At 42.5% G+C, this 24,548-nt stretch overlaps 1 protein-coding gene across 2 annotated transcripts in view; it reads right to left on the bottom strand.

Annotated features, from left to right (window-relative positions):
• Nucleotides 1-24,548, bottom strand: part of LOC117526808 (sarcalumenin-like) — a 120,307-nt gene that overhangs the window by 34,259 nt on the left and 61,500 nt on the right. For both annotated transcript variants that reach the window (XM_034188883.1, XM_034188884.1), the window contains exons 4-6: nt 9,117-9,215; nt 6,377-6,472; nt 5,874-5,990 (exon numbers count right to left, since the gene is read on the bottom strand). In XM_034188883.1, the coding sequence (XP_034044774.1) occupies nt 5,874-5,990; nt 6,377-6,472; nt 9,117-9,215 (312 nt within the window). The remainder of the gene's footprint in view (nt 1-5,873; nt 5,991-6,376; nt 6,473-9,116; nt 9,216-24,548) is intronic.

The raw sequence follows: 24,548 nt of genomic DNA, 5'->3' as shown, positions 1-24,548 counted from the left end.
CAAAAACAATGATGGTGACCTTCTACACTGCCATCGCTGAGTCCATCAATAGCTCCTCTATCAGCGTCTGGTATGCTGCTGCCACTGCTAAGGACAGGAGCAGACTACAGCGTATCATCCACGCAGCAGAGAAGGTGATTGACTGCAGTCTGCCATCCCTACTGGACCTGTATACCTCCAGGGCCCTGGGGTGAGCAAGGAAGACAGTGGCCAACCCCTCTCACCCAGGACACATAACAAACTCTTTGTCACCCTCCCCTGTGGCAGATGGCTGAGGTCCATCAGGACTAAAACCTCAAGACACAAAAACCATTTCTTTCCATCTACAGCTAGACTAATAAATAATCAATCAATCAATCAATTTTTTTTATATAGCGCCAAATCACAACAAACAGTTGCCCCAAGGCGCTTTATATTGTAAGGCAAGGCCATACAATAATTATGTAAAACCCCAACGGTCAAAACGACCCCCTGTGAGCAAGCACTTGGCTACAGTGGGAAGGAAAAACTCCCTTTTAACAGGAAGAAACCTCCAGCAGAACCAGGCTCAGGGAGGGGCAGTCTTCTGCTGGGACTGGTTGGGGCTGAGGGAGAGAACCAGGAAAAAGACATGCTGTGGAGGGGAGCAGAGATCGATCACTAATGATTAAATGCAGAGTGATGCATACAGAGCAAAAGGAGAAAGAAACAGTGCATCATGGGAACCCCCCAGCAGTCTACGTCTATAGCAGCATAACTAAGGGATGGTTTAGGGTCACCTGATCCAGCCCTAACTATAAGCTTTAGCAAAAAGGAAAGTTTTAAGCCTAATCTTAAAAGTAGAGAGGGTGTCTGTCTCCCTGATCTGAATTGGGAGCTGGTTCCACAGGAGAGGAGCCTGAAAGCTGAAGGCTCTGCCTCCCATTCTACTCTTACAAACCCTAGGAACTACAAGTAAGCCTGCAGTCTGAGAGCGAAGCGCTCTATTGGGGTGATATGGTACTACGAGGTCCCTAAGATAAGATGGGACCTGATTATTCAAAACCTTATAAGTAAGAAGAAGAATTTTAAATTCTATTCTAGAATTAACAGGAAGCCAATGAAGAGAGGCCAATATGGGTGAGATATGCTCTCTCCTTCTAGTCCCCGTCAGTACTCTAGCTGCAAGCATTTTGAATTACTGAAGGCTTTTTAGGGAACTTTTAGGACAACCTGATAATAATGAATTACAATAGTCCAGCCTAGAGGAAATAAATGCATGAATTAGTTTTTCAGCATCACTCTGAGACAAGACCTTTCTGATTTTAGAGATATTGCGTAAATGCAAAAAAGCAGTCCTACATATTTGTTTAATATGCGCTTTGAATGACATATCCTGATCAAAAATGACTCAAGATTCTCACAGTATTACTAGAGGTCAGGGTAATGCCATCCAGAGTAAGGATCTGGTTAGACACCATGTTTCTAAGATTTGTGGGGCCAAGTACAATAACTTCAGTTTTATCTGAGTTTAAAAAGCAGGAAATTAGAGGTCATCCATGTCTTTATGTCTGTAAGACAATCCTGCAGTTTAGCTAATTGGTGTGTGTCCTCTGGCTTCATGGATAGATAAAGCTGGGTATCATCTGCGTAACAATGAAAATTTAAGCAATACCGTCTAATAATACTGCCTAAGGAAAGCATGTATAAAGTGAATAAAATTGGTCCTAGCACAGAACCTTGTGGAACTCCATAATTAACCTTAGTCTGTGAAGAAGATTCCCCATTTACATGAACAAATTGTAATCTATTAGACAAATATGATTCAAACCACCGCAGCGCAGTGCCTTTAATACCTATGGCATGCTCTAATCTCTGTAATAAAATTTTATGGTCAACAGTATCAAAAGCAGCACTGAGGTCTAACAGAACAAGCACAGAGATGAGTCCACTGTCCGAGGCCATAAGAAGATCATTTGTAACCTTCACTAATGCTGTTTCTGTACTATGATGAATTCTAAAACCTGACTGAAACTCTTCAAATAGACCATTCTTCTGCAGATGATCAGTTAGCTGTTTTACAACTACCCTTCAAGAATTTTGAGGAGAAAAGGAAGGTTGGAGATTGGCCTATAATTAGCTAAGATAGCTGGGTCAAGTGATGGCTTTTTAAGTAATGGTTTAATTACTGCCACCCTAAAAGCCTGCGGTACATAGCCAACCAACAAAGACAGATTGATCACATTTAAGATCGAAGCATTAAATAATGGTAGGGCTTCCTTGAGCAGCCTGGTAGGAATGGGGTCTAATAAACATGTTGATGGTTTGGATGAAGTAACTAATGAAAATAACTCAGACAGAACAATCGGAGAGAAAGAGTCTAACCAAATACCGGCATCACTGAAAGCAGCCAAAGATAACGATACGTCTTTGGGATGGTTATGAGTAATTTTTTCTCTAATAGTTAAAATTTTGTTAGCAAAGAAAGTCATGAAGTCATTACTAGTTAAAGTTAATGGAATACTCAGCTCAATAGAGCTCTGACTCTTTGTCAGCCTGGCTACAGTGCTGAAAGAAACCTGGGGTTGTTCTATTTCTTCAATTAGTGATGAGTAGAAAGATGTCCTAGCTTTACGGAGGGCTTTTTTATAGAGTAACAGACTCTTTTTCCAGGCTAAGTGAAGATCTTCTAAATTAGTGAGACGCCATTTCCTCTCCACTTACGGGTTATCTGCTTTAAGCTACGAGTTTGTGAGTTATACCACGGAGTCAGACACTTCTGATTTAAAGCTCTCTTTTCAGAGGAGCTACAGCATCCAAAGTTGTCTTCAATGAGGATGTAAAACTATTGACGAGATACTCTATCTCCCTTACAGAGTTTAGGTAGCTACTCTGCACTGTGTTGGTATATGGCATTAGAGAACATAAAGAAGGAATCATATCCTTAAACCTAGTTACAGCGCTTTCTGAAAGACTTCTAGTGTAATGAAACGTATTCCCCACTGCTGGGTAGTCCATCAGAGTAAATGTAAATGTTATTAAGAAATGATCAGACAGAAGGGAGTTTTCAGGGAATACTGTTAAGTCTTCTATTTCCATACCATAAGTCAGAACAAGATCTAGGATATGATTAAAGTGGTGGGTGGACTCATTTACTTTTTGAGCAAAGCCAATAGAGTCTAATAATAGATTAATGCAGTGTTGAGGCTGTCATTCTCAGCATCTGTGTGGATGTTAAAATCGCCCACTATAATTATCTTATCTGAGCTAAGCACTAAGTCAGACAAAAGGTCTGAAAATTCACAGAGAAACTCACAGTAACGACCAGGTGGACGATAGATAATAACAAATAAAACTGGTTTTGGGACTTCCAATTTGGATGGACAAGACTAAGAGACAAGGTTTCAAATGAATTAAAGCTCTGTCTGGGTTTTGATTAATTAATAAGCTGGAATGGAAGATTGCTGCTAATCCTCCGCCCCGGCCCGTGCTACGAGCATTCTGACAGTTAGTGTGACTCGGGGGTGTTGACTCATTTAAACTAACATATTCATCCTGCTGTAACCAGGTTTCTGTTAGGCAGAATAAATCAATATGTTGATCAATTATTATATCATTTACCAACAGGGACTTAGAAGAGAGAGACCTAATGTTTAATAGACCACATTTAACTGTTTTAGTCTGTGGTGCAGTTGAAGGTGCTATATTATTTTTTCTTTTTGAATTTTTATGCTTAAATAGATTTTTGCTGGTGGTCTGGGAGCAGGCACCGTCTCTACGGGGATGGGGTAATGAGGGGATGGCAGGGGGAGAGAAGCTGCAGAGAGGTGTGTAAGACTACAACTCTGCTTCCTGGTCCCAACCCTGGATAGTCACAGTTTGGAGGATTTAAGAAAATTGGCCAGATTTCTAGAAATGAGAGCTGCTCCATCCAAAGTGGGATGGATGCCGTCTCTCCTAACAAGACCAGGTTTTCCCCAGAAGCTTTGCCAATTATCTATGAAGCCCACCTCATTTGGGTCTATAAGGGAAGAGAACCACACTTTCCTTTGGAAAGGCAGACCCACAGATCAGCCTCATCAACACGGTGTGGGGTTTGCAGTGAGAAACTCCTTCATGGAGAAGATCACACCACCATTAGGAGGCACAGAGCTGTGAGCTGAGTTTGTGAGCTGTCCGCTCAGTCCACGTCAGGGCCGCGACGGACCGAATGGAGATCACAGTGACGTCTGCCCGCCTGCTGCTGCTTTAACCACACAATATGCAATTTATTTTATTTTTTGTTTAAGTTGTCGTCATCATAACCATCTAGAAGAATATCTCAATTCTACAGACTCAGCGACATTATGCAACAAAAGCACCGCAAATGAGGAAACCAGACAAACTTCACAAGTATTTTACCTGAACAGAAGCCTGTTGGAATGACAACAAAATGGTGATAATTAAGAAAATGCTGCTTGTTTTTGCTCTAGAAGATGATAAGTTTCACAAAGAGAACCGCTTTCGAGCAGAATCCATCTGCCTGTACTTCTGGTTTTTGCCACAAGGCGTTTTTCTTGAGATTTCATCATGTGCAGCCAGGATCGGATGGAGTTTGTGGTAAACGAGACGTTAATGAGGTGCTGTGACTTTCGACTTGTTGCACCAAGACAGAGAACTGGTGTGGAAGGGTGGGGAGAGAAGGCTCCGCTCTGCTGACCTGACGGTGCAACTGTGGCGCCAAGTGCCAGAGAGGGACTTTTCTTCACTAAAACGAACAGGTAAGACCTTATCTTTACACTGTGTATGAGTTTACACTGCATGAGGTGCACACCTTTCAGGAAATCAATTGACAGCATCAATTGACGTATTTTGACTTATGAAAAGGCCTGTAAAAATCCATAAATTAGCCACATCATTGTAAAAGTACCCTGCCCCCCCCCCCCCACTCCAACAAAGTCATCCCTGCACTGAACGGTACTGTACATCTGCAGATCAATTATGCACACTCCCATCCCATTGCGTTATATTCATTTAACAGTGAACATATGTAGTCTTGCCCATTTGACTATTGGACTCTTTTACTTCTTACAGAAGTATTTTTTCCTTTCTTTTCATTATTGCTGTTTATGCACCAATAACACCAGATCAAATTCCTTGTATGTGAGAACTTACTTGGCAATAAATTTGATTATGGAAAAAAAGGGCTGCCGAGCGCAGTAGACGCCAGCAAGCCTGTGAGTGACCACAGCGACACCCCATGAGCTGTCACCCACTAATGTGATGACATAACTTGGCTTTCGTTAACGTGATAATGAACCTGATGAAGTCTGAAAGACAATAAATTTCAATTATTTAACTGGCTTTGACCTAACAGGTACTGTATTTTGGTCTAAGTTGTTTTCATTTTTTCAACTTGCTTCAGCAGATTATTGTGCAACCATATGTTCAAAGATGATGACAAATGTTTTCCCCAAGAAGAAGAAGAAGAAGAAGAAGAAACAGTGTCACTGCATTTATTAATCTATTTTTATCTTTTGCATTATGCATTCTAACTAATGGGTATTTCTGCTAGTGTGGTATAACATGAGTAACTTCAATCAATCAATTTTTTTATATAGCGCCAAATCACAACAAACAGTTGCCCCAAGGCGCTTTATATTGTAAGGCAAGGCCATACAATAATTATGTAAAACCCCAACGGTCAAAACGACCCCCTGTGAGCAAGCACTTGGCTACAGTGGGAAGGAAAAACTCCCTTTTAACAGGAAGAAACCTCCAGCAGAACCAGGCTCAGGGAGCCAAAACACGTGTAGTTATAATGAATCACTGTTTGTCATGACATCTGTGTGCTGGTGATTTCTTTTTGTTCTCCCTGTATAACTGCTGTTTATTTTCATGACATGCCGTGTTACAAGCAATTTGTCTGTGTGGACCTGTGTAGAGCTCGTGGGAGGTGCCATGAAGACCCAGCAGGTAGTTGATCATGGTCGTTTTACCCACACTCCAGGGTCCCAAAAACAAAACCATGGGTTTAGCTGTGATCTCTCCATCTGTAGAGTGTGACACAGAACAAACCAGCGACACAAACACTTCAGGAGGAAAACTTTATGACATCATTAGACTTTTTGTGTTTTCTTCTTTTATTGCCAGGCTGCACTGTGCAGCAAATCATTAATACAAATCATTATGTTCATTTTAGTTTAATGAAACATCCCACAGTGACATACGTTCACATTTTGTTTTTTTATCCTCTGGTGGGCTTCATCAAACCTCCTCTCAGGACTGCCCAGTTTACTGAAAAGAGTATGTATTATGCCATGGCAGCCATTATTTTCATATCCCTAAGATAACAAATCAAAATTCAACAAATCCTTTGGGATTAATAAAGTTCTATGTATTATATGTATCTTATATGTAAGTTGTACCTGTGATTTACCTGTGACTTCATGCTGTCTGAGCTCGTTGTACTTGTAGGCTTGTTCCATTGGCCTGATGGCAGAGTAGTAGATGCTGAGCAGCTTCTTTGTCGCAGCTACAATCAGACAGTTGGAACGACAGTGAAAGGACACACTGGAAACAAGTCTGATTAACGTGATCACTGCTGCTTACATTCACAGCTTGAACATAATTGGTCTGAACTGATCGACTTAGAGACTGCTAGTGCTGCTGTAGCACCTGTCTACAAAATGAACTGAATAGGCTTTGGTACACACACCAGCGTTACACATCTGCTATTATTATCTGCCTCAGGTCATGTGCACACTCACATGCACTAACTCTAGAACAAAAAGATTATGAAACAATTTTCCAAATCACTGCAGTAGAAAAGCAAACAAGCAAATGGTCTCAAAATTTCACTGAGAAGAAACCATCTGTTTTTTTCTACATCTACAGTGCCCTCCAAAAGTAATGCAACACTTGGCAATCGCACATTTGAATGTTTATGCCATTTCAAATACAATTTTTTTTTTTTACAAAAGATCCAAAAAAAAATAAATAAATAAATAAAATAAAATCAAAATTTCTAAAATGATCTTTCTTAAACTCGCAGTCAGTGTGCTCTGTGTCAGCCTGATCCTGTCAGATCTCTGAAGCTAAGCAGTGTGGGGCCCGGTTAGTACTTGGATGGGAGACCTCTTTGGAACACCAGTGGCTGTGTGTGTTTCTCCAGGTTACACTGGAGTTGTGTCAGGAAGCGCATCCGGCGTAAAACCTGCACCAAATACCAATGCGGATCTGGCTGTATCCGCTGTGGCGACCCGGACCAAAAACATGGGAGCAGCCCAAGGGACAACAACAACAATCTTTCTTGAATTCAAACTGAAAGCAGATCATGACAATGTGATATAAATGAATTAAAAATATAAAAGCCAAGATGATGGGTAGCATAAATAATAGAACACTTTGGTATAATACCTGTAAATAATCAATTTTTTTTGCCAGTTTTCTTCAGACAAGTCAGGAGATTTCCAAGTCATTGAATATGTCTTGGACTTTATCATCAATTATGAAGAATTGCAAACAATATGGCACTCTATTGTAAATCTGCATGGAGTAGTTAGTTCTCAAAAACTGAGTGACTGTGCAAGAAGGAGAGGAGTGAGGAAAGCCACCAAGACACCCAGAAGACATTATAGGCTTCTGGAGAAATTATGCGTAGTTATACAGTTATACAGCTTCATGATGAAGTGGTATAGAGGAGGATCTTCTTTCACCAAAACATCAAATCAAGGCTTGCATCTCAGATGTACCTTCTGGCAAATGGTAACTGAACTTTCAAGTGTTCTTTTTAAGGAAATCCTCCTCTATACCACTTCATCATGAAGCTGTACAACTGGGGATAAAAAATGCAAAACATGATGAAAAACTGTCTACGTCATACAGATTTACCATAGAGTGCCATACTATTTGTATTTCTTCATAATTTATGTAAATAAAGTCCAAGACATATTCAGTGACTTGGAAATCTTCATGTATCCATCCCCTGGCTTGTCTGAAGAAAACTGGCAATAAAACTTATTTACAGGTATTATACCAAAGCGTTCCATTACTTGCACAACCCATCATCTTGGCTTTTATATTTTTAATGAATTTATATCACATTGTAGAGATTTGCTTTGAGTTTGAGTTTAAGGAGGATCATTTTAGAAATGTTTAATTTTTGTATTCTTTTGAATTTGAAATTGCATAAACAAATCAAAATGTGTGAAAAGTGTTCCATTACTTTTGGAGGGCACTGTATAAGGTCCATAAACATCTCTGTTGAATATTTATGTTCCTATAACGGCTGAGTGGATCCTTGTCATTTGATTGGTACTTTGCATGTCACGTAACATGGATTGTTCATCTCATTTGTGTTGCATTGCATTTGGAGTGCAATTTGGTTCCATTTAACATGCAAATATGGTTCCATATGTTTGGTAACCGCACACTGCGAACCCCTCCCACTAGTGCGGGCAGCGTTTAGCATTTGTTTTGCTGACGGACGATGATTTGAAGGAGCGAAATGGCGGTGATAATTCCTCGAATACACATGTGCACACACACACACACACAAAACAAATCCACTGCGCTGTTAGCCATCTGGAGGCATGAAGAGCTGTTAGGAGGAAGTTAGAATGAAAAGCTGGACTAATTTCTGACGTGATTTTTTTTCGCTGCACTGAGGAATTACAAGGTCTTTTTTGTTTTCGTCTTCTTTTTTTGGAAGTACACGAAGTCAGTGCACAGTATCACAGACTACATCGTCAGAATTATTTTTGGACTCCTGTTTAAAGATTGTGTTGGATTGTTGGTGTCAGAGCAGCAGTGATGCACCAAAGCTGGACAAATTTCTGTTGGAGTGAGGACAGTCTTTATTTATTTATTTTGGAAGTACACAAAGTCAGTGCAGTAACGCACCAAAATGTGAGTCCCTTTTCTGTTGTTTATAAATTAATATAATATCAAATGACAAGGATATATTTTAGCTGTTATATGAACGAAATAATGAATGTTTTTACATTCTTTCAGTAGACAAATATTTAATTCAGAAAAGCTGGAACATACCATTCAGCTTGGCTTCGCCTCATTGAATGCTTTGTTCCAGCTTTCACCTTATGAAATATTCACACCATTGAATTCAGAAACATTCATTATTTGTATATTGTAACACTGAGTTGATTGGTCATCTTTACCTGTGAACTCTGCTGAAGGCTGAGTTGGAGAAAACCTTAGTGTGTCCTCAATGTGTGAGACGTTCCTCATTGCTTGCCTCGGTGCCTCATTTTCTTGTCCTGATTGGAGGAGCAGATTGTCAGTCAACTCTTGAGGTCATTCCACCTGGTAAATACAAGGAACTATGAACCAGCAAATACCCTGCCCAGTGATGGGTAAAATTCTACACTGGGTGACCTCATGACCTAAGTACTGTGGTGCACGTGCAATATACAATGTACTGTTCAGACATAATTCACCAAGTCAGATCACCACCCGTGGTTACAGTGTGTGTCCTCTACATGTTAAACCTGCTTTACTTGTAAATGTGCCACCGCTTGCAGTTACACTGTGTTCCCTGCCTTACATATGTATGTTAACAAGCTGACACGTGCCTATCGCTGCTTTCCCGGAAGGACCCTTGCATGGGTGATGTATGGTTGTTTGTTCTCAAAGCTGTTTTCCTGTCTTGACAATGTGTATTCAGTTTCCGATCACACGTTGCATTGTAGCAGGCACAGACAAAGGTCTCTGTATCCCTGTGGATGCAACATTCTGCCCCTGCTGTGTATGTAATCAACCGGCCCCTTTGATGTTTTACTGTCAGAACCCCTGTGTGAATGAGTTCAGTGAAATAAAGTGACATGCAAATGCATTGTTGTGAAATTGTTGCTGTTTCTTTTGCCGAGCGCAATTTCCACAATAGTGAGGTCATTTGGAACCTAGTGTGTGCCTTGGATTCAGTTGTACTGCACATTGTCTCAAAAAGCTTGTGTATCTTGCTAGTAAAATAATACAGTTTCTATGAGCCAAAAATGATTTTGCACTTATTGATCCCATGAGTTATTAAATATGGAAATCAGATCGCTGTTGCTAATGTGATCATTCTCCTTACTGGCATTAACCATGTAACGTTTGGTTAGTTTGGGTGTCAGGGTCTTGGTGATATCATGGCAAACTCGAGCATTGCCTGAGGGGATCCACGGGTCCTAGATAGGGTAGTGTTTATAAAATAGGTAGCTGACATTTTTCAAGGATGGTAATAAATTATGCAAAGTTTCTATAATGAGTTGGAATGACACGTGAGTCCAGAATGTTTTTAGAATCTTGGACCTCATGTTATGTGTCGGACGCAGCTCGGAGAACCGACCAGCGTTTGAAGGACCCAGTATGAAATAAGCAGAGCACGGTACAAAGGCTAAATGAATTTAATACATAACAGTGATACAAAAATAACAGAAAGTGCGGTCTGGCGTGGTGCGCTCCCAGCAGCGCTAACGGTCCGGAGCCAGAAGCTGTTCGGACCCAAGGACCCCGCCGACACCCCCCAGGTGGCCGCAACAAACCGAGTCTGTGAAAGAAGGAACCATTATGTGAGTCCACACTCTACACACAGAGAGAACACTTAAAGGTGTACAAACAGCAAACACTTCCTGGCTTGATTACTAATCAACTTCCCAACCTGCAGGCATGGAACATCCAGTTCACATAACTCCACTGCAGTGGAAGCCGATACATGACTAACATACAGCTCAATATAAAAAGGTGTGAGGGACACCACATTTACTGACTGTATAAATGTTAGTCACAAAATCTAACGTACCTCAGGAAGTGTGCTGATGAGCGTGAGACCTCACCCCCTCCTCTTTCACAGACCGTGCATCAAACCCTGGACGTTCTCTGCATCCACTGATGATGAGATGGCTCCCGAGACGACGATCTCACCCGTCTGGTCACAAGGTCGAGTCTCTGGCAAATACACACTGTATACTCCAGTCTTAAATGCCACCATGTTCCAATCCATATAGATGCACCTCAGCTGTGAGTCCTGACGAGCCGCAGGTGATCAGGGTGAGGTCCTGATAACCTCAGCAACACAGCCACTCAGTCCCAAATGCAAACCACCTGGAAGGAGAAACAAAGGACAGAAACAAAAAGGCAACCAGGCCCCCCCAGCCATATAACACCTCAACAGTTTTCAGAGAAAGAACTCAACCATTTATTTCCCGTTAATTACATATTTTAATGTTAATTTATCACATACACACTATCATCATCATCATCATCATTATTGTTATTATTATTATTATTATAATTATTATTGCTTCTATTTTGTCATTTGATTTTTAAATGGACCACAATGGAAATAAGTATTTTCACTTTCTTGTGCCATCCAAGTATTTTTAATGTATTTACAGTTATATTATGTACTTACATTGAATTTACTAAATAGTAGTAGTCATAGTAGTAGTAGTTTGTTTGTCATCTCAACCATGCACAGCAATATACAGTACACAGTGAAGCGAAACACCGTTTCTCCAGGACCAAGGTGCCACATAAAAGTATACAGTGGGGTAAAAAAGCATTTAGTTAGCCCCTGATTGTGCAAGTTCTCCTACTTAGAAAGATGAGAGAGGTCTGTCATTTTCAAAATAGGTACACTTCAACGATAGAGACAAAATGAGAAAAAAAAAATCTAGAAAATTACATTGTAGGATTTTTAAAGAATTTAATTGTAAACCATGCTGGAAAATAAGTATTTGGTCACCCACAAACAAGCAAGATTTCTGGCTCTCACAGACCTATAACGTCTTCTTTAAGAAGCTCTTCTGTCCTCCACCTGTTACCTGTATTAATGGCATCTGTTGGAACTTGTTATCTGTATAAAAGACACCTGTCCACAGCCTCAAACAGTCAGACTCCAAACTCAACCATGGCCAAGACCAAAGGGCTGTCGAAGGACACCAGGAAGAAAATTGTAGATGTGCACAGGCTGGGAAGAGTGAATCTACAATAGTCAAGCAGGCTGGTGTGAATAAACCAACTGTGGGAGCAACTGTAAGAAAATGGAAGACATACAAGACCATTGATAATCTCCCTCGATCTGGGGCTTCACGCAAGATGTCATCCCATGGGGTCAAAATGATCACGAGAACGGTGAACAAAAATCCCAGAACTACACGGAGGAACCTGATGAATGACCTGCAGAGAGCTGGGACCAAAGTAACAAAGGCTACACACTACGCAGAGGAGGACTCAAATTCTGCAGTGCCAGGCGTGTCCCACTGCTTAAGTCCAAGCCCGTCTGAAGTTTGCCAGAGAGCATATGGATGTTCCAGAAGAGGATTGGGAGAATATCATGTGGTCAGATGAAACCAAAATAGAACATTTTGGTAAAAACTCAACTCGTCGTGTTTGGAGGAAGAAGGATGCTGAGTTGCATTCCAAGAACACCATACCTACTGTGAAGCATGGGAGTGGAAACATCATGCTTTGGGGCTGTTTTTCTGCAAAGAGTACAGGACAACTGATCCGTGTTATGGGAACAATGAACGTGCCCATGTATTGTGAGATTTTAAGCCAAAATCTCCTTCCATCAGTGAGCGTATTGAAGATGCAACATGGCTGGGTCTTCCAGCATGACAATGATCCCAAACACACCACTTGGGCAACGAAGAGTGGCTCCGTAAAAAGCATTTCAAGGTCCTGGAGTGGCCAAGCCAGTCTCCAGACCTCAACCCCATAGAAAATTTGTTGAAGGAGTTGAAAGTCCGTGTTGCCCAGCGACAGCCCCAAAACATCACTGCTCTAGAGGAGATCTGCATGGAGGAATGGGCCAAAATACCAGCCACAGTGTGTGCAAACCCGGTGGACTGTAACAGAAAGCTGTGCCCACCATTCAACGTCTTAAGTTTGCATCAAGCAGAGGTCATGAAATTTCTTTAAAAAGGAGAAACTCAACACAGCAAGGCCTGGTATATCTCCAGGTGTCAAAGGGAGACCCTCTGAGCCGACACAGGATGGCTCGGTGTCATGAACCCCACCCTTTCCAGGATTTAAGACTCCCCAAGGTGCATTCCTCACAGAGCTGCGAATCTCCTTATCAAGATTCCAAAACAGATGTGCCAGCTCCTCTCCCATAAAAAAACAGATCACAGAAAGACATACTTTCTTCCCAAAAGTCCTAAAAATGTCTTTCCAACTAGACTCAAGAAAAAACAGTTCACTGAAGAATTGCCATCAACTTGTTGATCACAGTCCAGTTTCTCTGATTAAAATCGACCCAGTATTGACCTCGTTCACATTTTGTGATGAAATCCAAAATCCAGTACCTGGAACAAGAGTGACCCCTGTTGAACGAATTGGGGAAGGGCATGTGACCAACTCATGCAGATTTAAATTGTAACCACGTTTTTAAAAAATGCATTGTGTTGTTGTAACAGAAAAAAAGAAAACAGCATGTGATCATTTAACCTTACACGTGAGAATTTATATATATATATCTGGTAGTTGTACTTGGATTACCGTCTGTAGGAAGTTTTTCAAGAGTTTTTCATATATAATTGTGTTGTGTGTATTTCCACAGAAAACCATTTACAGAGTTATCCTACAGGACTTGTTTGGTTTTAAGGTGGGAATTTAGGAGCAGACGCTGATTTATATATATAAAACCAGACAAAGAAACTCAGAAAAAACTACAGTACCCAGAATTCTTGGGGGTGGAGCTTTTAAACCTTTAAAAGCCTGCGCCCTGGGGTCTCTTTTTTCTTCTCTTTTGCTCTGCGCTTCTATGCTTTTTCTTTTTCCTGGGTCTTTATCATTAATCATCTCTCAAGTTAATAAATACCAAAGTAAATTCCCTGCTGATGAGAATGAATTTAACTCCTAAAACTCCTGCTACGAAACCAAATTATCTGAACATCATATAATCATTGCTCATTGAATTTCCATCCATCCATCCATCCATTTTCTTCCGCTTTATCCGGAGTCAGGTCGCGGGGGCAGCAGCTCAAGCAAAGCCGCCCAGACCTTCCGATCCACACACACCTCCCCCTGCTCCTCCAGGGGAACCCCAAGGTGTTCCCAAGTCAGCCTAGAGACGTAGTCCCTCCAGCGTGTCCTGGGTCTTCCCCGGGGCCTCCTCCCGATGGGACATCCCCGGAACACCTCTCCAGGTAGGCGTCCAGGGGGCATCCGAAAAAGATGCCCGAGCCATCTCAACTGGCTCCTTTCAACGTGGAGGAGCAGCGGCTCGACTCCGAGCTCCTCCCGAGTGACCGAGCTCCTCACCCTATCTCTAAGGGAGCCCCCAGCCACCCTACGGAGGAAACTCATCTCGGCCACTTGTACTCGCGATCTCGTTCTTTCGGTCATGAGCCAAATCTCATGACCATAGGTAAGGATCGGAACGTAGATCGATCGGTAAATCGAGAGCTTTGCCCCCCTACTCAGCTCTCTCTTCACCACAACGGTCCGATACAGTGACCGAAAACGCAATAAAACCTTCTTACCTGTAAATCTGGTCCTGTTTTCTGCATAAATAAATGTTATCCATTCTTTGTGCTCAAACGCCAAAGCAGGGGCGAATCCAGATGGAATGGGGGCGTGGGGCAAGGATGAGCCCCCCCCCCCCACAACACCCCTAGATTAAAGGTCAGTTTTGAAGCCGTTTTTTACTACAACTACTAATATTGCTTAAATAATAATTTCGACAAGTAAAATGTTTAGAAAGAATTTAAATGTTAGAAACTGTTAGAATTTAATAGTTACATTTATAAACAATGTAGGTTTGAAACTGCAAGTTTTACTGTTACAGTGCTGTCAACAGTTAAATATGAGGTCAAGAAAGAGGTCTTTATTTTACTTTTTATAAAACAAGTATTTATTTTCATTGAAGTCAAGATAAGGGTGGACTATAAAGTGAGTTTTGGCAAAACAGGTATCGTTTGTCATGTGACGTGGCAGAGGGTTGTTGTCGGCAGCTGGGGAAAGTAACTAAAAAAGTAACTAGTAATCTAACTTAGTTACTTTTACAATTGAGTAATCAGTAAAGTAACTAAGTTACTTTTTCAAGGAGTAATCAGTAATCAGTAATTGGATTACTTTTTCAAAGTAACTGTGGCAACACTGTCTACAAGTGATAATTTCAAATAACCTAAAAACATTATAGTCTTCCTGGTTCTGCTACAAGACAGGAAACGTTTGACCTCTGTCATTGCCAACAAAGATTATGTTACAAAGTATTGAGTTGAACATTTATTATTGACAAAATACGTACTTTCCACCATAATTTACAAATAAATTCTTTAAAAATCCTACAATGTGATTTCCTGGATTTTTTTTCTCATTTTGTCTCTCACAGTTGAAGTGTACCTATGTTGAAAATTACAGACCTCTCTCATCTTTCTAAGTAGGAGAGCTTGCACAATCAGGGACTGACTAAATACTTTTTTGCTCAGCTGTAAGTATAAGAGCATAAGTTGTAATTTTTTCTTACTAGTTTGGAATGCCGGTGCGATTTACACACTGAAAAATAATCAATTTCATATATTATCAATAATAATAAAAAAAATAATAATAACGAGCGTGTTGCCAGTGGGGATCCACAGGCTCTAGATTGTGTAGTGTGTATACAACCCCTGGCAAAAATTATGGAATCACCGGCCTCGGAGGATGTTCATTCAGTTGTTTAATTTGTAGAAAAAAAGCAGATCACAGACATGACACAAAACTAAAGTCATTTCAAATGGCAACTTTCTGGCTTTAAGAAACACTATAAGAAATCAAGAAAAAAGATAGTGGCAGTCAGTAATGGTTACTTTTTTAGACCAAGCAGAGGAAAAAAAATATGGAATCACTCAATTCTGAGGAAAAAATTATGGAATCACCCTGTAAATTTTCATCCCCAAAACTAACACCTGCATCATATCAGATCTGCTCGTTAGTCTGCATCTAAAAAGGAGTGAACACACCTTGGAGAGCTGTTGCACCAAGTGGACTGACATGAATCATGGCTCCAACGAGAGATATGTCAATTGAAACAAAGGAGAGGATTATCAAACTCTTAAAAGAGAGTAAATCATCATGCAATGCTGCAAAAGATGTTGGTTGTTCACAGTCAGCTGTGTCTAAACTCTGGACCAAATACAAACAACATGAGAAGGTTGTTAAAGGCAAACATACTGGTAGACCAAGGAAGACATCAAAGCGTCAAGACAGAAAACTTAAAGCAATATGTCTCAAAAATCGAAAAATGCACAACAAAACAAATGAGGAACGAATGGGAGGAAACTGGAGTCAACGTCTGTGACCGAACTGTAAGAAACCGCCTAATGGAAATGGGATTTACATACAGAAAAGCTAAACGAAAGCCATCATTAACACCTAAACAGAAAAAAAACAAGGTTACAATGGGCTAAGGAAACGCAATCGTGGACTGTGGATGACTGGATGAAAGTCATATTCAGTGATGAATCTCGAATCTGCATTGGGCAAGGTGATGATTGCTGGAACTTTTGTTTGGTGCCGTTCCAATGAGATTTATAAAGATGACTGCCTGAAGAGAACATGTAAATTTCCACAGTCATTGATGATATGGGGTTGCATGTCAGGTAAGGCCTGGGGAGATGGCTGTCATTACATCATCAATAAATGCACAAGTTTACGTTGATATTTGGACAATTGAAAGGATGTTTGGGGATGATGAAATCATTTTTCAAGATGATAATGCATCTTGCCATAGAGCAAAACTGCGAAAACATTCCTTGCAGAAGACACGTAGGGTCAATGTCATGGCACAGGGTCAATGTCAACGAGCAGATCTGATTTGATGCAGGTGTTAGTTTTGAGGATGAACATTTACAGGGTGATTCCATAATTTTTTCCTCAGAATTGAGTGATTCCATATTTTTTTCCTCTGCTTGGTCTAAAAAAGTAACCGTTACTGACTGCCATAATATTTTTTTCTTGATTTCTTATAGTGTTTGTTAAAGCCAGTAAGTTGCCATTTGAAATGACTTTAGTTTTGTGTCATGTCTGTGATCTGCTTTTTTTCTACAAAATTAAACAACTGAATGAACATCCTCCGAGGCCGGTGATTCCATAATTTTTGCCAGGGGTTGTAAAATAGGTAGCTAACATTTTTCAAAGGGTGGTAATAAGTTATGCAAAGTTTCTATAATGAGTGAGAATAGCGTGTGAGTCCAGAATGTTTTGAGAACCTTAGACCTCAACAGTTTTTAGAAGAAGACTCAACCATTTTATTTCCTCACTCACTCATCTTCAACCACTTAGTCCAATTAAGGGTCGCAGGGGCTGGAGCCTATCCCAGCAGTCATAGAGCGCGAGGCAGGATACATCCTAGACAGGACGTCAGTCTCTCGCAGGGCCACATATAGACAAACAAACACATTCACACCTGCGCACACACACCTACGGACAATTTAAAGTTTCCAATCCACCTAACCTGCATGTCTTTGGATGTGGGAGGAAGCCGGAGCACCCGCAGAGAACCCATGCAAACATGGGGAGAATACGCAAACTCCACACAGAAAGGCCACAGGTGGGAATCAAACCCATGACCTTCTCGCTGTGAGGTAACAGTGCGAACCAATAAGCTACTGTGCTAGTGCACAGAGGAGCATGCTGCCCACTTCCAGACTGGACATCCTAGTGGATGGGTTCGCCCCCGGCAGCAGCCAACGGCAGCCCCATATAAACACTTATGGCACTCGACATGTTGACTTGTGTTTCGGTGGCCAGAGGTTTAGCTGGGATTTCATCATGGTTAAAGTCCTTGTCCCTCTCCTGGGCATGGATTTTCTGTGCACTTATGGACAACTGGTGGATGTCAAAAACTGGTGCTTGATTAGTGCCACCACCTGTTGTTCATACAGCTGCACCCTCAGTGGTGTAGACTCCATCAGACTGTCTAGTGTGCTGTCACGTGCCGATGTGTTTCACCGCCTGCTCAAGGAATTTGCTGCACTCACGCAGCCGACCTTTTCATCCTCTGCCACCAAGCACGGAGTAGAGCACCATATTACCTGGGCGGGGCACCTCGACCTGGCCAAACTCATCATTGCCAAAGCTGAGTTAGACAAGATGGAACACCTTGGCATTATCCGTCCTTCCAACAGTCCATGGGCGTCGCCCCTTCACATGGTTCCCAAGCCCGGCGGCGAAGGATGCTATGACACCAGACTGTTACTCAGTACCCCGCATCCAGGAATTTTCAGAACACTTGGCAGGTATAGTCATCTTCTCGAAGGTAGATCTTGTCTGTGGATACCACCAAGTGCCCATCCACCTGCTGGATGTCCCCAAAACAGCGGTGATCACCCTTTTTGGACTGTTTGAGTTCCTGAGAATGCCATTTGGCCTTAAGAACACCACCGAGTCCTTCCAGTGCCTCATGGACTCTGTGCTACGTAACCTGCCTTTCCTGTTTGTATACCTGGGTGACATCCTCGTGATTAGTTCCTCCCAAACAGAACACAGTCCCACCTGCGGATAATGTTTGAATGCCTTAGGCTACATGGGCTGATCATCATTCCAGCTAAGTGCCAGTTTGGTCTGACCACCACTGACTTCCTGGGTCAGAGAGTCACCAAGGACAGGCTGGGGCACTCCCATCTAAAGTGGATGCATTCCTAACCTTCCCATGGCTGGTCATGGTATGGGCACTGCAGGAGTTTTTGGGAATGGTGAACTTTTACCACTGCTTCATTCCCAAAGCCACCATGGATATACGCCCCCTGTACGAGGCTCTGAAGGGGAAAACACCCAAGCACCTGGTGGACTGGTCTGCTGAGAGAGGCACAGCATTCACAGATGACAAAGCTGCTTAGCTGCTGCGATGATACTGGCTCATCCATCGCCCGGAGGTCCCCATAACCATCACCACAGATGCATCGTGAACAGTGTCTGGCAACCCCTTGCTTTCTTTCATTGGCAGTTATGCCCCAGTCAGCACAAGTCTAGCACTTTTAACTGGGAGCCGCTTGCCCTTCACCTCACCGTTCGACACTTCTGCACACTGCTGGAGGGCCAGTGGTTTACACCTTTTGTTGATCACAAACTGCTGACTTTTGCCATAGGTAAAGTGTCTGAACCCTGATCCGCCGCCATCAGTTACAGCTCTCTTATATCTCAGAGTTCACCACAGACATACAGTATGTTGCGGACAAGATGAACTTCATTGCGGACTGCCTCTCTCAAGCTTTTGCAGCCACTGTCTACTTCAAGCTGGACGACACTCTCATGGCTGCTCATCAGGCCACCAACACAGAGGTGCAGGCATTCAGGTCTGAGCCCACTGGATTGCAATTGACAGACATTGCTTTTGGTGAGGGCAATACCAGGTTGCTCTGTGATGTTTCCACAGGACAGCCATGGCCCATTGTTCTTTCGCATAGAAGAAGTGTTTTTGAGGGTGTGCACAGCCTTTCCCACTAGGGAAGAAAACCATCACAAAAGTTGGGGGCAGCCAAGTTTGTCTGGCATGGGCTCAAGAAGGACATTAGAGACTGAGCTTACTCCTGTGGTGAGTGTCAGCACTCCAAGAGCCACTGCCACTCCAAAGCTCCCCTAGTTCACTTCCTTGTACCTGAGCTAAGAGTTGATTACATTAATGTGGACCTCATGGGCCCCTATCCTCCTCCATGGGTTTCACACACCTCCTTCCAATGGTTGATAGGAACACCCAGTGGCTGGAGGCTGTCCCGTTGAGGCTTCAACAAATGGCTGAGATGGCCTGGGCATTCATCAGCACTTGGGTCGCCCGATTTGGCATCCCATCTGACCTCTCTTCTGACAGGGGCTTGCAGTTTATGTCCAAGCTCTGGAATGAAATTGCAGACAGCCTGAGTGTGAAGCTCCACCAGACCATGGCATATCACCCCCAGGCTAACTGACTGTGTGAGCACTTTCATCATTCTATGAAAGCCTGTCCTGTGGGCCAGTGTAACAGATGGCGATTGGGTGGACAGACTCCCCTGGGTCATGCTGGGCCTATGAACTGTCCCTAAAAAGGACCTGCAGTCCTCATTGGCGGAGTTGGTTTATGGGCAATCACTGAGGGTCACAGGAGATTTCATTCCTGACACCACCACCCCCTGGTCAGCGGCCCACCAATGGAGTGAGCTTCAGGACAAGGTTAGAGTTTTTGCGCTTGTGCCTATTTCACAGCACGGCCTTCCGATTTCCTACACTCCCTCATACCTACAGTCAGCAGAATACGTCTTTATTTGCCATGATGCTCACAGGGGACCACTGCAGTTTTTTGCGTATTGAAGATGGGGAACAAAAACTTTGGGGTCAACTTCGGCAGTAAAGCCAAGCACATTTCAATGAACCGCCTCATGCCAGTCCACCTAGATATGGACAGACCACAATACTTGCCCGTCGTCCTCCATGGGGGCACCCTCCAACTCAGGCAGGACCCCCATGGAGGAGGCCGGCAACTCCCTTATGCCACAGTACTTTCAATGCTCTGGTACGGAGGAGTTGTTGCGGTTGGATTAACGCCCCCCCCATGACATTTAATCTTTTCACTTATGGTGAATTCTGGGGGAGTGTATGTGATGGTTATTCAACATGTAATGGTCACTGTGGATGTTATTCACCATACCAAGTGTTGTCACCTGTAGTTAGAGTGTTTTCCCTGTTTTGCAAGTGATAACATGGCAAGATGTGCGAAGTGCATATCTGTCTTGGCCCTTTGATGTTTTCCCATCAAGACCCCTGCTTATGTAATGGGTGATGTTTGTTCCTGTTATATCCATGTGACAAAACACTGACGTGTGAAGTGCAAGGGCGCAATTTAGAACTAGAAATTGGGGGGGGGGGGGGGGGGGGGGGGACAAAGTGTGAGGCCCGCAGGGCGGAAGCCTATAGGCCGGGGGTCTGGGGGCCGCTTTAGGCGCCCAGAAGCCAACGGTTTCTAGATAAGCTCAGATGCATTCTGAGCATCCAGAACAGTAATTTTAATGTTTTGAGAAGACCATAAAGTGGACACCATTTGACTTATGCAATTTGAAACTGTGGATATAAGTACTTTATTCTGAGAATAGCCAGCATTGATTTTATTAACATTCTGGTGTAAATAAGGTATCACCACATGTGTAGAACTCAAAAATAATAATAGGTTGAGTTTTCATTCAAAAAACAACTGCAATGTGGTAAAATGTATTCATAAATATGAAAGAACAGGCTCTTAGTAATTATTAACTATGGCATACCATATTTTTTTTCTCAAGATTTGTTTTTGCATGTTTGAAAAAACAACAGATCATAAGTTTAGGATAAATGACTTATCATGAATTAAATTTTTGTAGTGGCACTAATGACAACACTCATACTGAACATAATTTCGCTTGCATAGACTGATTTTGGAGATCAAGCAATAATTGCAGATGGGCTTTCTGAGGTCCCAGATAGCTTTTCTGATTTCCTTTTCTAACCTTCAGAATTTATTAAATTAGCATATGGTCCATTGATACTTATGTGTAGACACTAGTCCCTAGAGCAGGGGTGGCCAAGTTCGGTCCTCGAGAGCCACCTTGCTCCAACACACTTGAATCCAATGAAAGACTCGTTAGCAGACTTTTAATGAGCCTTTCATTGGATTCAGGTGTGTTGGAACAGGGAGACAACTAAGAGTGTCAGGAAGGTGGTTCTCGAGGACCGAACTTGGCCTCCCCTGCCCTAGAGGCAACTATTTTTGGTTTCAAATCTGGGCAAATGCAGTCCCAGAAAATTCCGAATGTGACAAACAAGAAACAAGTGTTGTAAACAAGTCAATGCTGCTAAAAATACAAACTTGCAGAAACAAAGATACTATTCTGACATGGTTTTGCACATAAGACTGACATGGTTTGCACATAAGACTGGCATAGCATGTTCCAAGTACACACATATATGTCAGAAGGTGGGGGGCGACATACCATATTCTGTCCCCCATTTGAAAAGGTGGGGGGGGGGACATGTCCCCCCATCCCCCACCAAATTGCACCCATGGTGAAGTGCATACCAAAGTGTCTCTGCCCCGATGATCTTTTCCTGTCAGGACCCCTGTGTGGTTAAGGGGCATTTACACGAGTGTAGCGGCTGCACTCTGCGTTGTGTTGTTATGACTCCGCCCATCCACTCCCCTCGGGACGTGAACTCATGAGCTTCGGCATGGGAGTCGGACTCTCTAACCAGAAGGCTAAAACCCAGGGCTCTGGCCTTTTGACTAGAGAATCCTTTTGAGCTGTTGGGAGTGAGGTTTACTAACTACATCTGCACAGCGACAACTGCTGGCCTCCGTTACACGAGCATGCCTTTGCTTCACAACACATCACGACCTGTATCACGATGTGTCGTGCTGGAGAGTAAACCCGTCTTTAACGGGTGCAGACAGAACGCGAGAGGGTCGCCGGTGCGTGCTACTGCACACAGAAAATTTTGAAATGAAATGAAGCTCCCCCAGAAGATAAAAGGTTTTAGTCATGCTCATGCTCCCAAGAACCATTTTACTGAAAAAAGTCTGAAGGACCTAAAGGACATGGTTAGATGGTGAGGAGCTTTTCCAAGCATGTGAGAGGCAAATAAAGAAAAATGCTTAAAAAAGCGGGGGGTCTGGGGTGAGCGCCCCCCCTTACCTAAATGACATGGTGAGATGCTGACGAGCTTCGATCTCATTCATGTCCATACCATATGCATATTATGGTCAATATTATGAGATCTATGAGGTCTGTCCATAAAGTATTGTACCTTTTTATTTTTTTAAACTATACGGATTTGATTCATATGTTTTCACGTCAGACAAGCTTGAACCCTCGTGCGCATGCGTGAGTTTTTCCACGCCTGTCGGTGACGTCATTCGCCTGTGAGCACGCCTTGTGGAAGGAGTGGTCCCGCCCCGTCGTCGGATTTTCATTGTCTGGAAATGGCAGAATGATTTGGGGTTTTTTTCCATCAGAATTTTTTCAGAAGCTGTTAGAGACTGGCACCTGGAAACTATTCGAAAAATTTATCTGGCTTTCGGTGAAAATTTTACGGGCTTCACAGAGAATAAGGTCTGTTAGTACAGCTTTATGGACCCCTTTAAGGACGCTCAGCGTGCTGCGCTCTGAGCTGCGATGACACGGCACAAGCCACCGGACCATTTCTGAGCTGATGGCTCTGTGGATACGAGACCGTCGTGTGCACTTTCTCTGGTTATCACAAGAGCTGGACATCAGCCATTTTCCGTCAGATTTCACTTTTAACAAGAGATTTTGTCATGGAAAGCTGCGCAGAGGTTTCGCATGTCACGACCGATTCGCTTTGGAAGCGAGACAAAGGAACACCTCCATTTCGGCATGTCAGAGGACAAGTTTGGACATGTCCAGCTCTCCACAATTTCACTGATACTTACTGGACTGGTAAGCACTGAAAGCCGAGATAGACATAATCGATAGTATAATCTAAAATGTTCAAAATTGTTCAAATTGAGCTCCTGTGCAGAGGTAAATTGAAAAAAATCCGTTGACATCATATAATAATTAGAATCCACAGACAGAAAAATGGAGCTGGATGAAGTCTAATTGCGTGATATAAACCTGAAAGATGATTTCTCGGCGTTTGCCCCATAACAAGAAAAAAAGGAAAAAGTAAGGTCAATGTAAGCTCAATGTAAATGATAAAAAGTCATTTGGAAACATTTTCCTCCCAAGGGAACCACTACTTAAAGTTATCCAAGTCAGAAAGCTCCCTTACCATCATGACTTTCACTTCCTCCGGAGTTCTGTTTAATTTGATCCACACTTTGCAATTCCTTGTCCAGGTTGCTTGTGTTTTCTTTTGTTTCCGAAGGATTCTGGTTTGTCTTGCTATGTTTTTCTTTGTCAAGTGTTCATTGACATACACCTCCGTTCCTCTCAGCTTTTTGGTTTGTCGCAGCAAATTATTCTTAAATTTTGTGTTTGTGAGCCACATAATAATGGCAGGTTTGAACTTATTGTCTTTTCTTGGAAGTGGATGACAATCTGCAATGTCACTGTTGCTAATGTGGATGTCATTTGAGAAGAACTGGATGATTTGCTTCTCCAGGGAGTGGATTTCTCCCGGCGTGTCATCCTCCGCGCTTATGCTGCAGGGTGTGGCTGCGGCCCTCGCGTATGTCCAATGTTTGGTTTTCAATTCCGTTACTATTAAACATCATGACTGCCTTGTTTGTCCTATATCATGTGATGATACAATCCCTGGCAAAAATTATGGAATCACCGGCCTCGGAGGATGTTCATTCAGTTGTTTAATTTTGTAGAAAAAAAAGCAGATCACAGACATGACACAAACTAAAGTCATTTCAAATGGCAACTTTCTGGCTTTAAGAAACACTATAAGAAATCAGGAAAAAAATTGTGGCAGTCAGTAACGGTTACTTTTTTAGACCAAGCAGAGGAAAAAAATATGGAATCACTCAATTCTGAGGAAAAAATTATGGAATCATGAAAAACAAAAGAATGCTCCAACTAGGGTTGCCAACTCTCTGAAAAATAAATAAGGGACACCTCACTGGCAGGGCTGACCGGCCCATGGAAATATAGACTGGAATGGACATGCGCACCTCTATCTATAAGCGTCACTCAGGACAGGAAGGCGCCATT

This window comes from Thalassophryne amazonica, chromosome 15 (assembly GCF_902500255.1).
Source record: "Thalassophryne amazonica chromosome 15, fThaAma1.1, whole genome shotgun sequence".
Lineage (NCBI taxonomy): Eukaryota > Metazoa > Chordata > Actinopteri > Batrachoidiformes > Batrachoididae > Thalassophryne > Thalassophryne amazonica.
The sequence above is the reverse complement of the archived record's forward strand: the minus strand, read 5'-3'. Positions and strand labels throughout refer to the sequence as shown.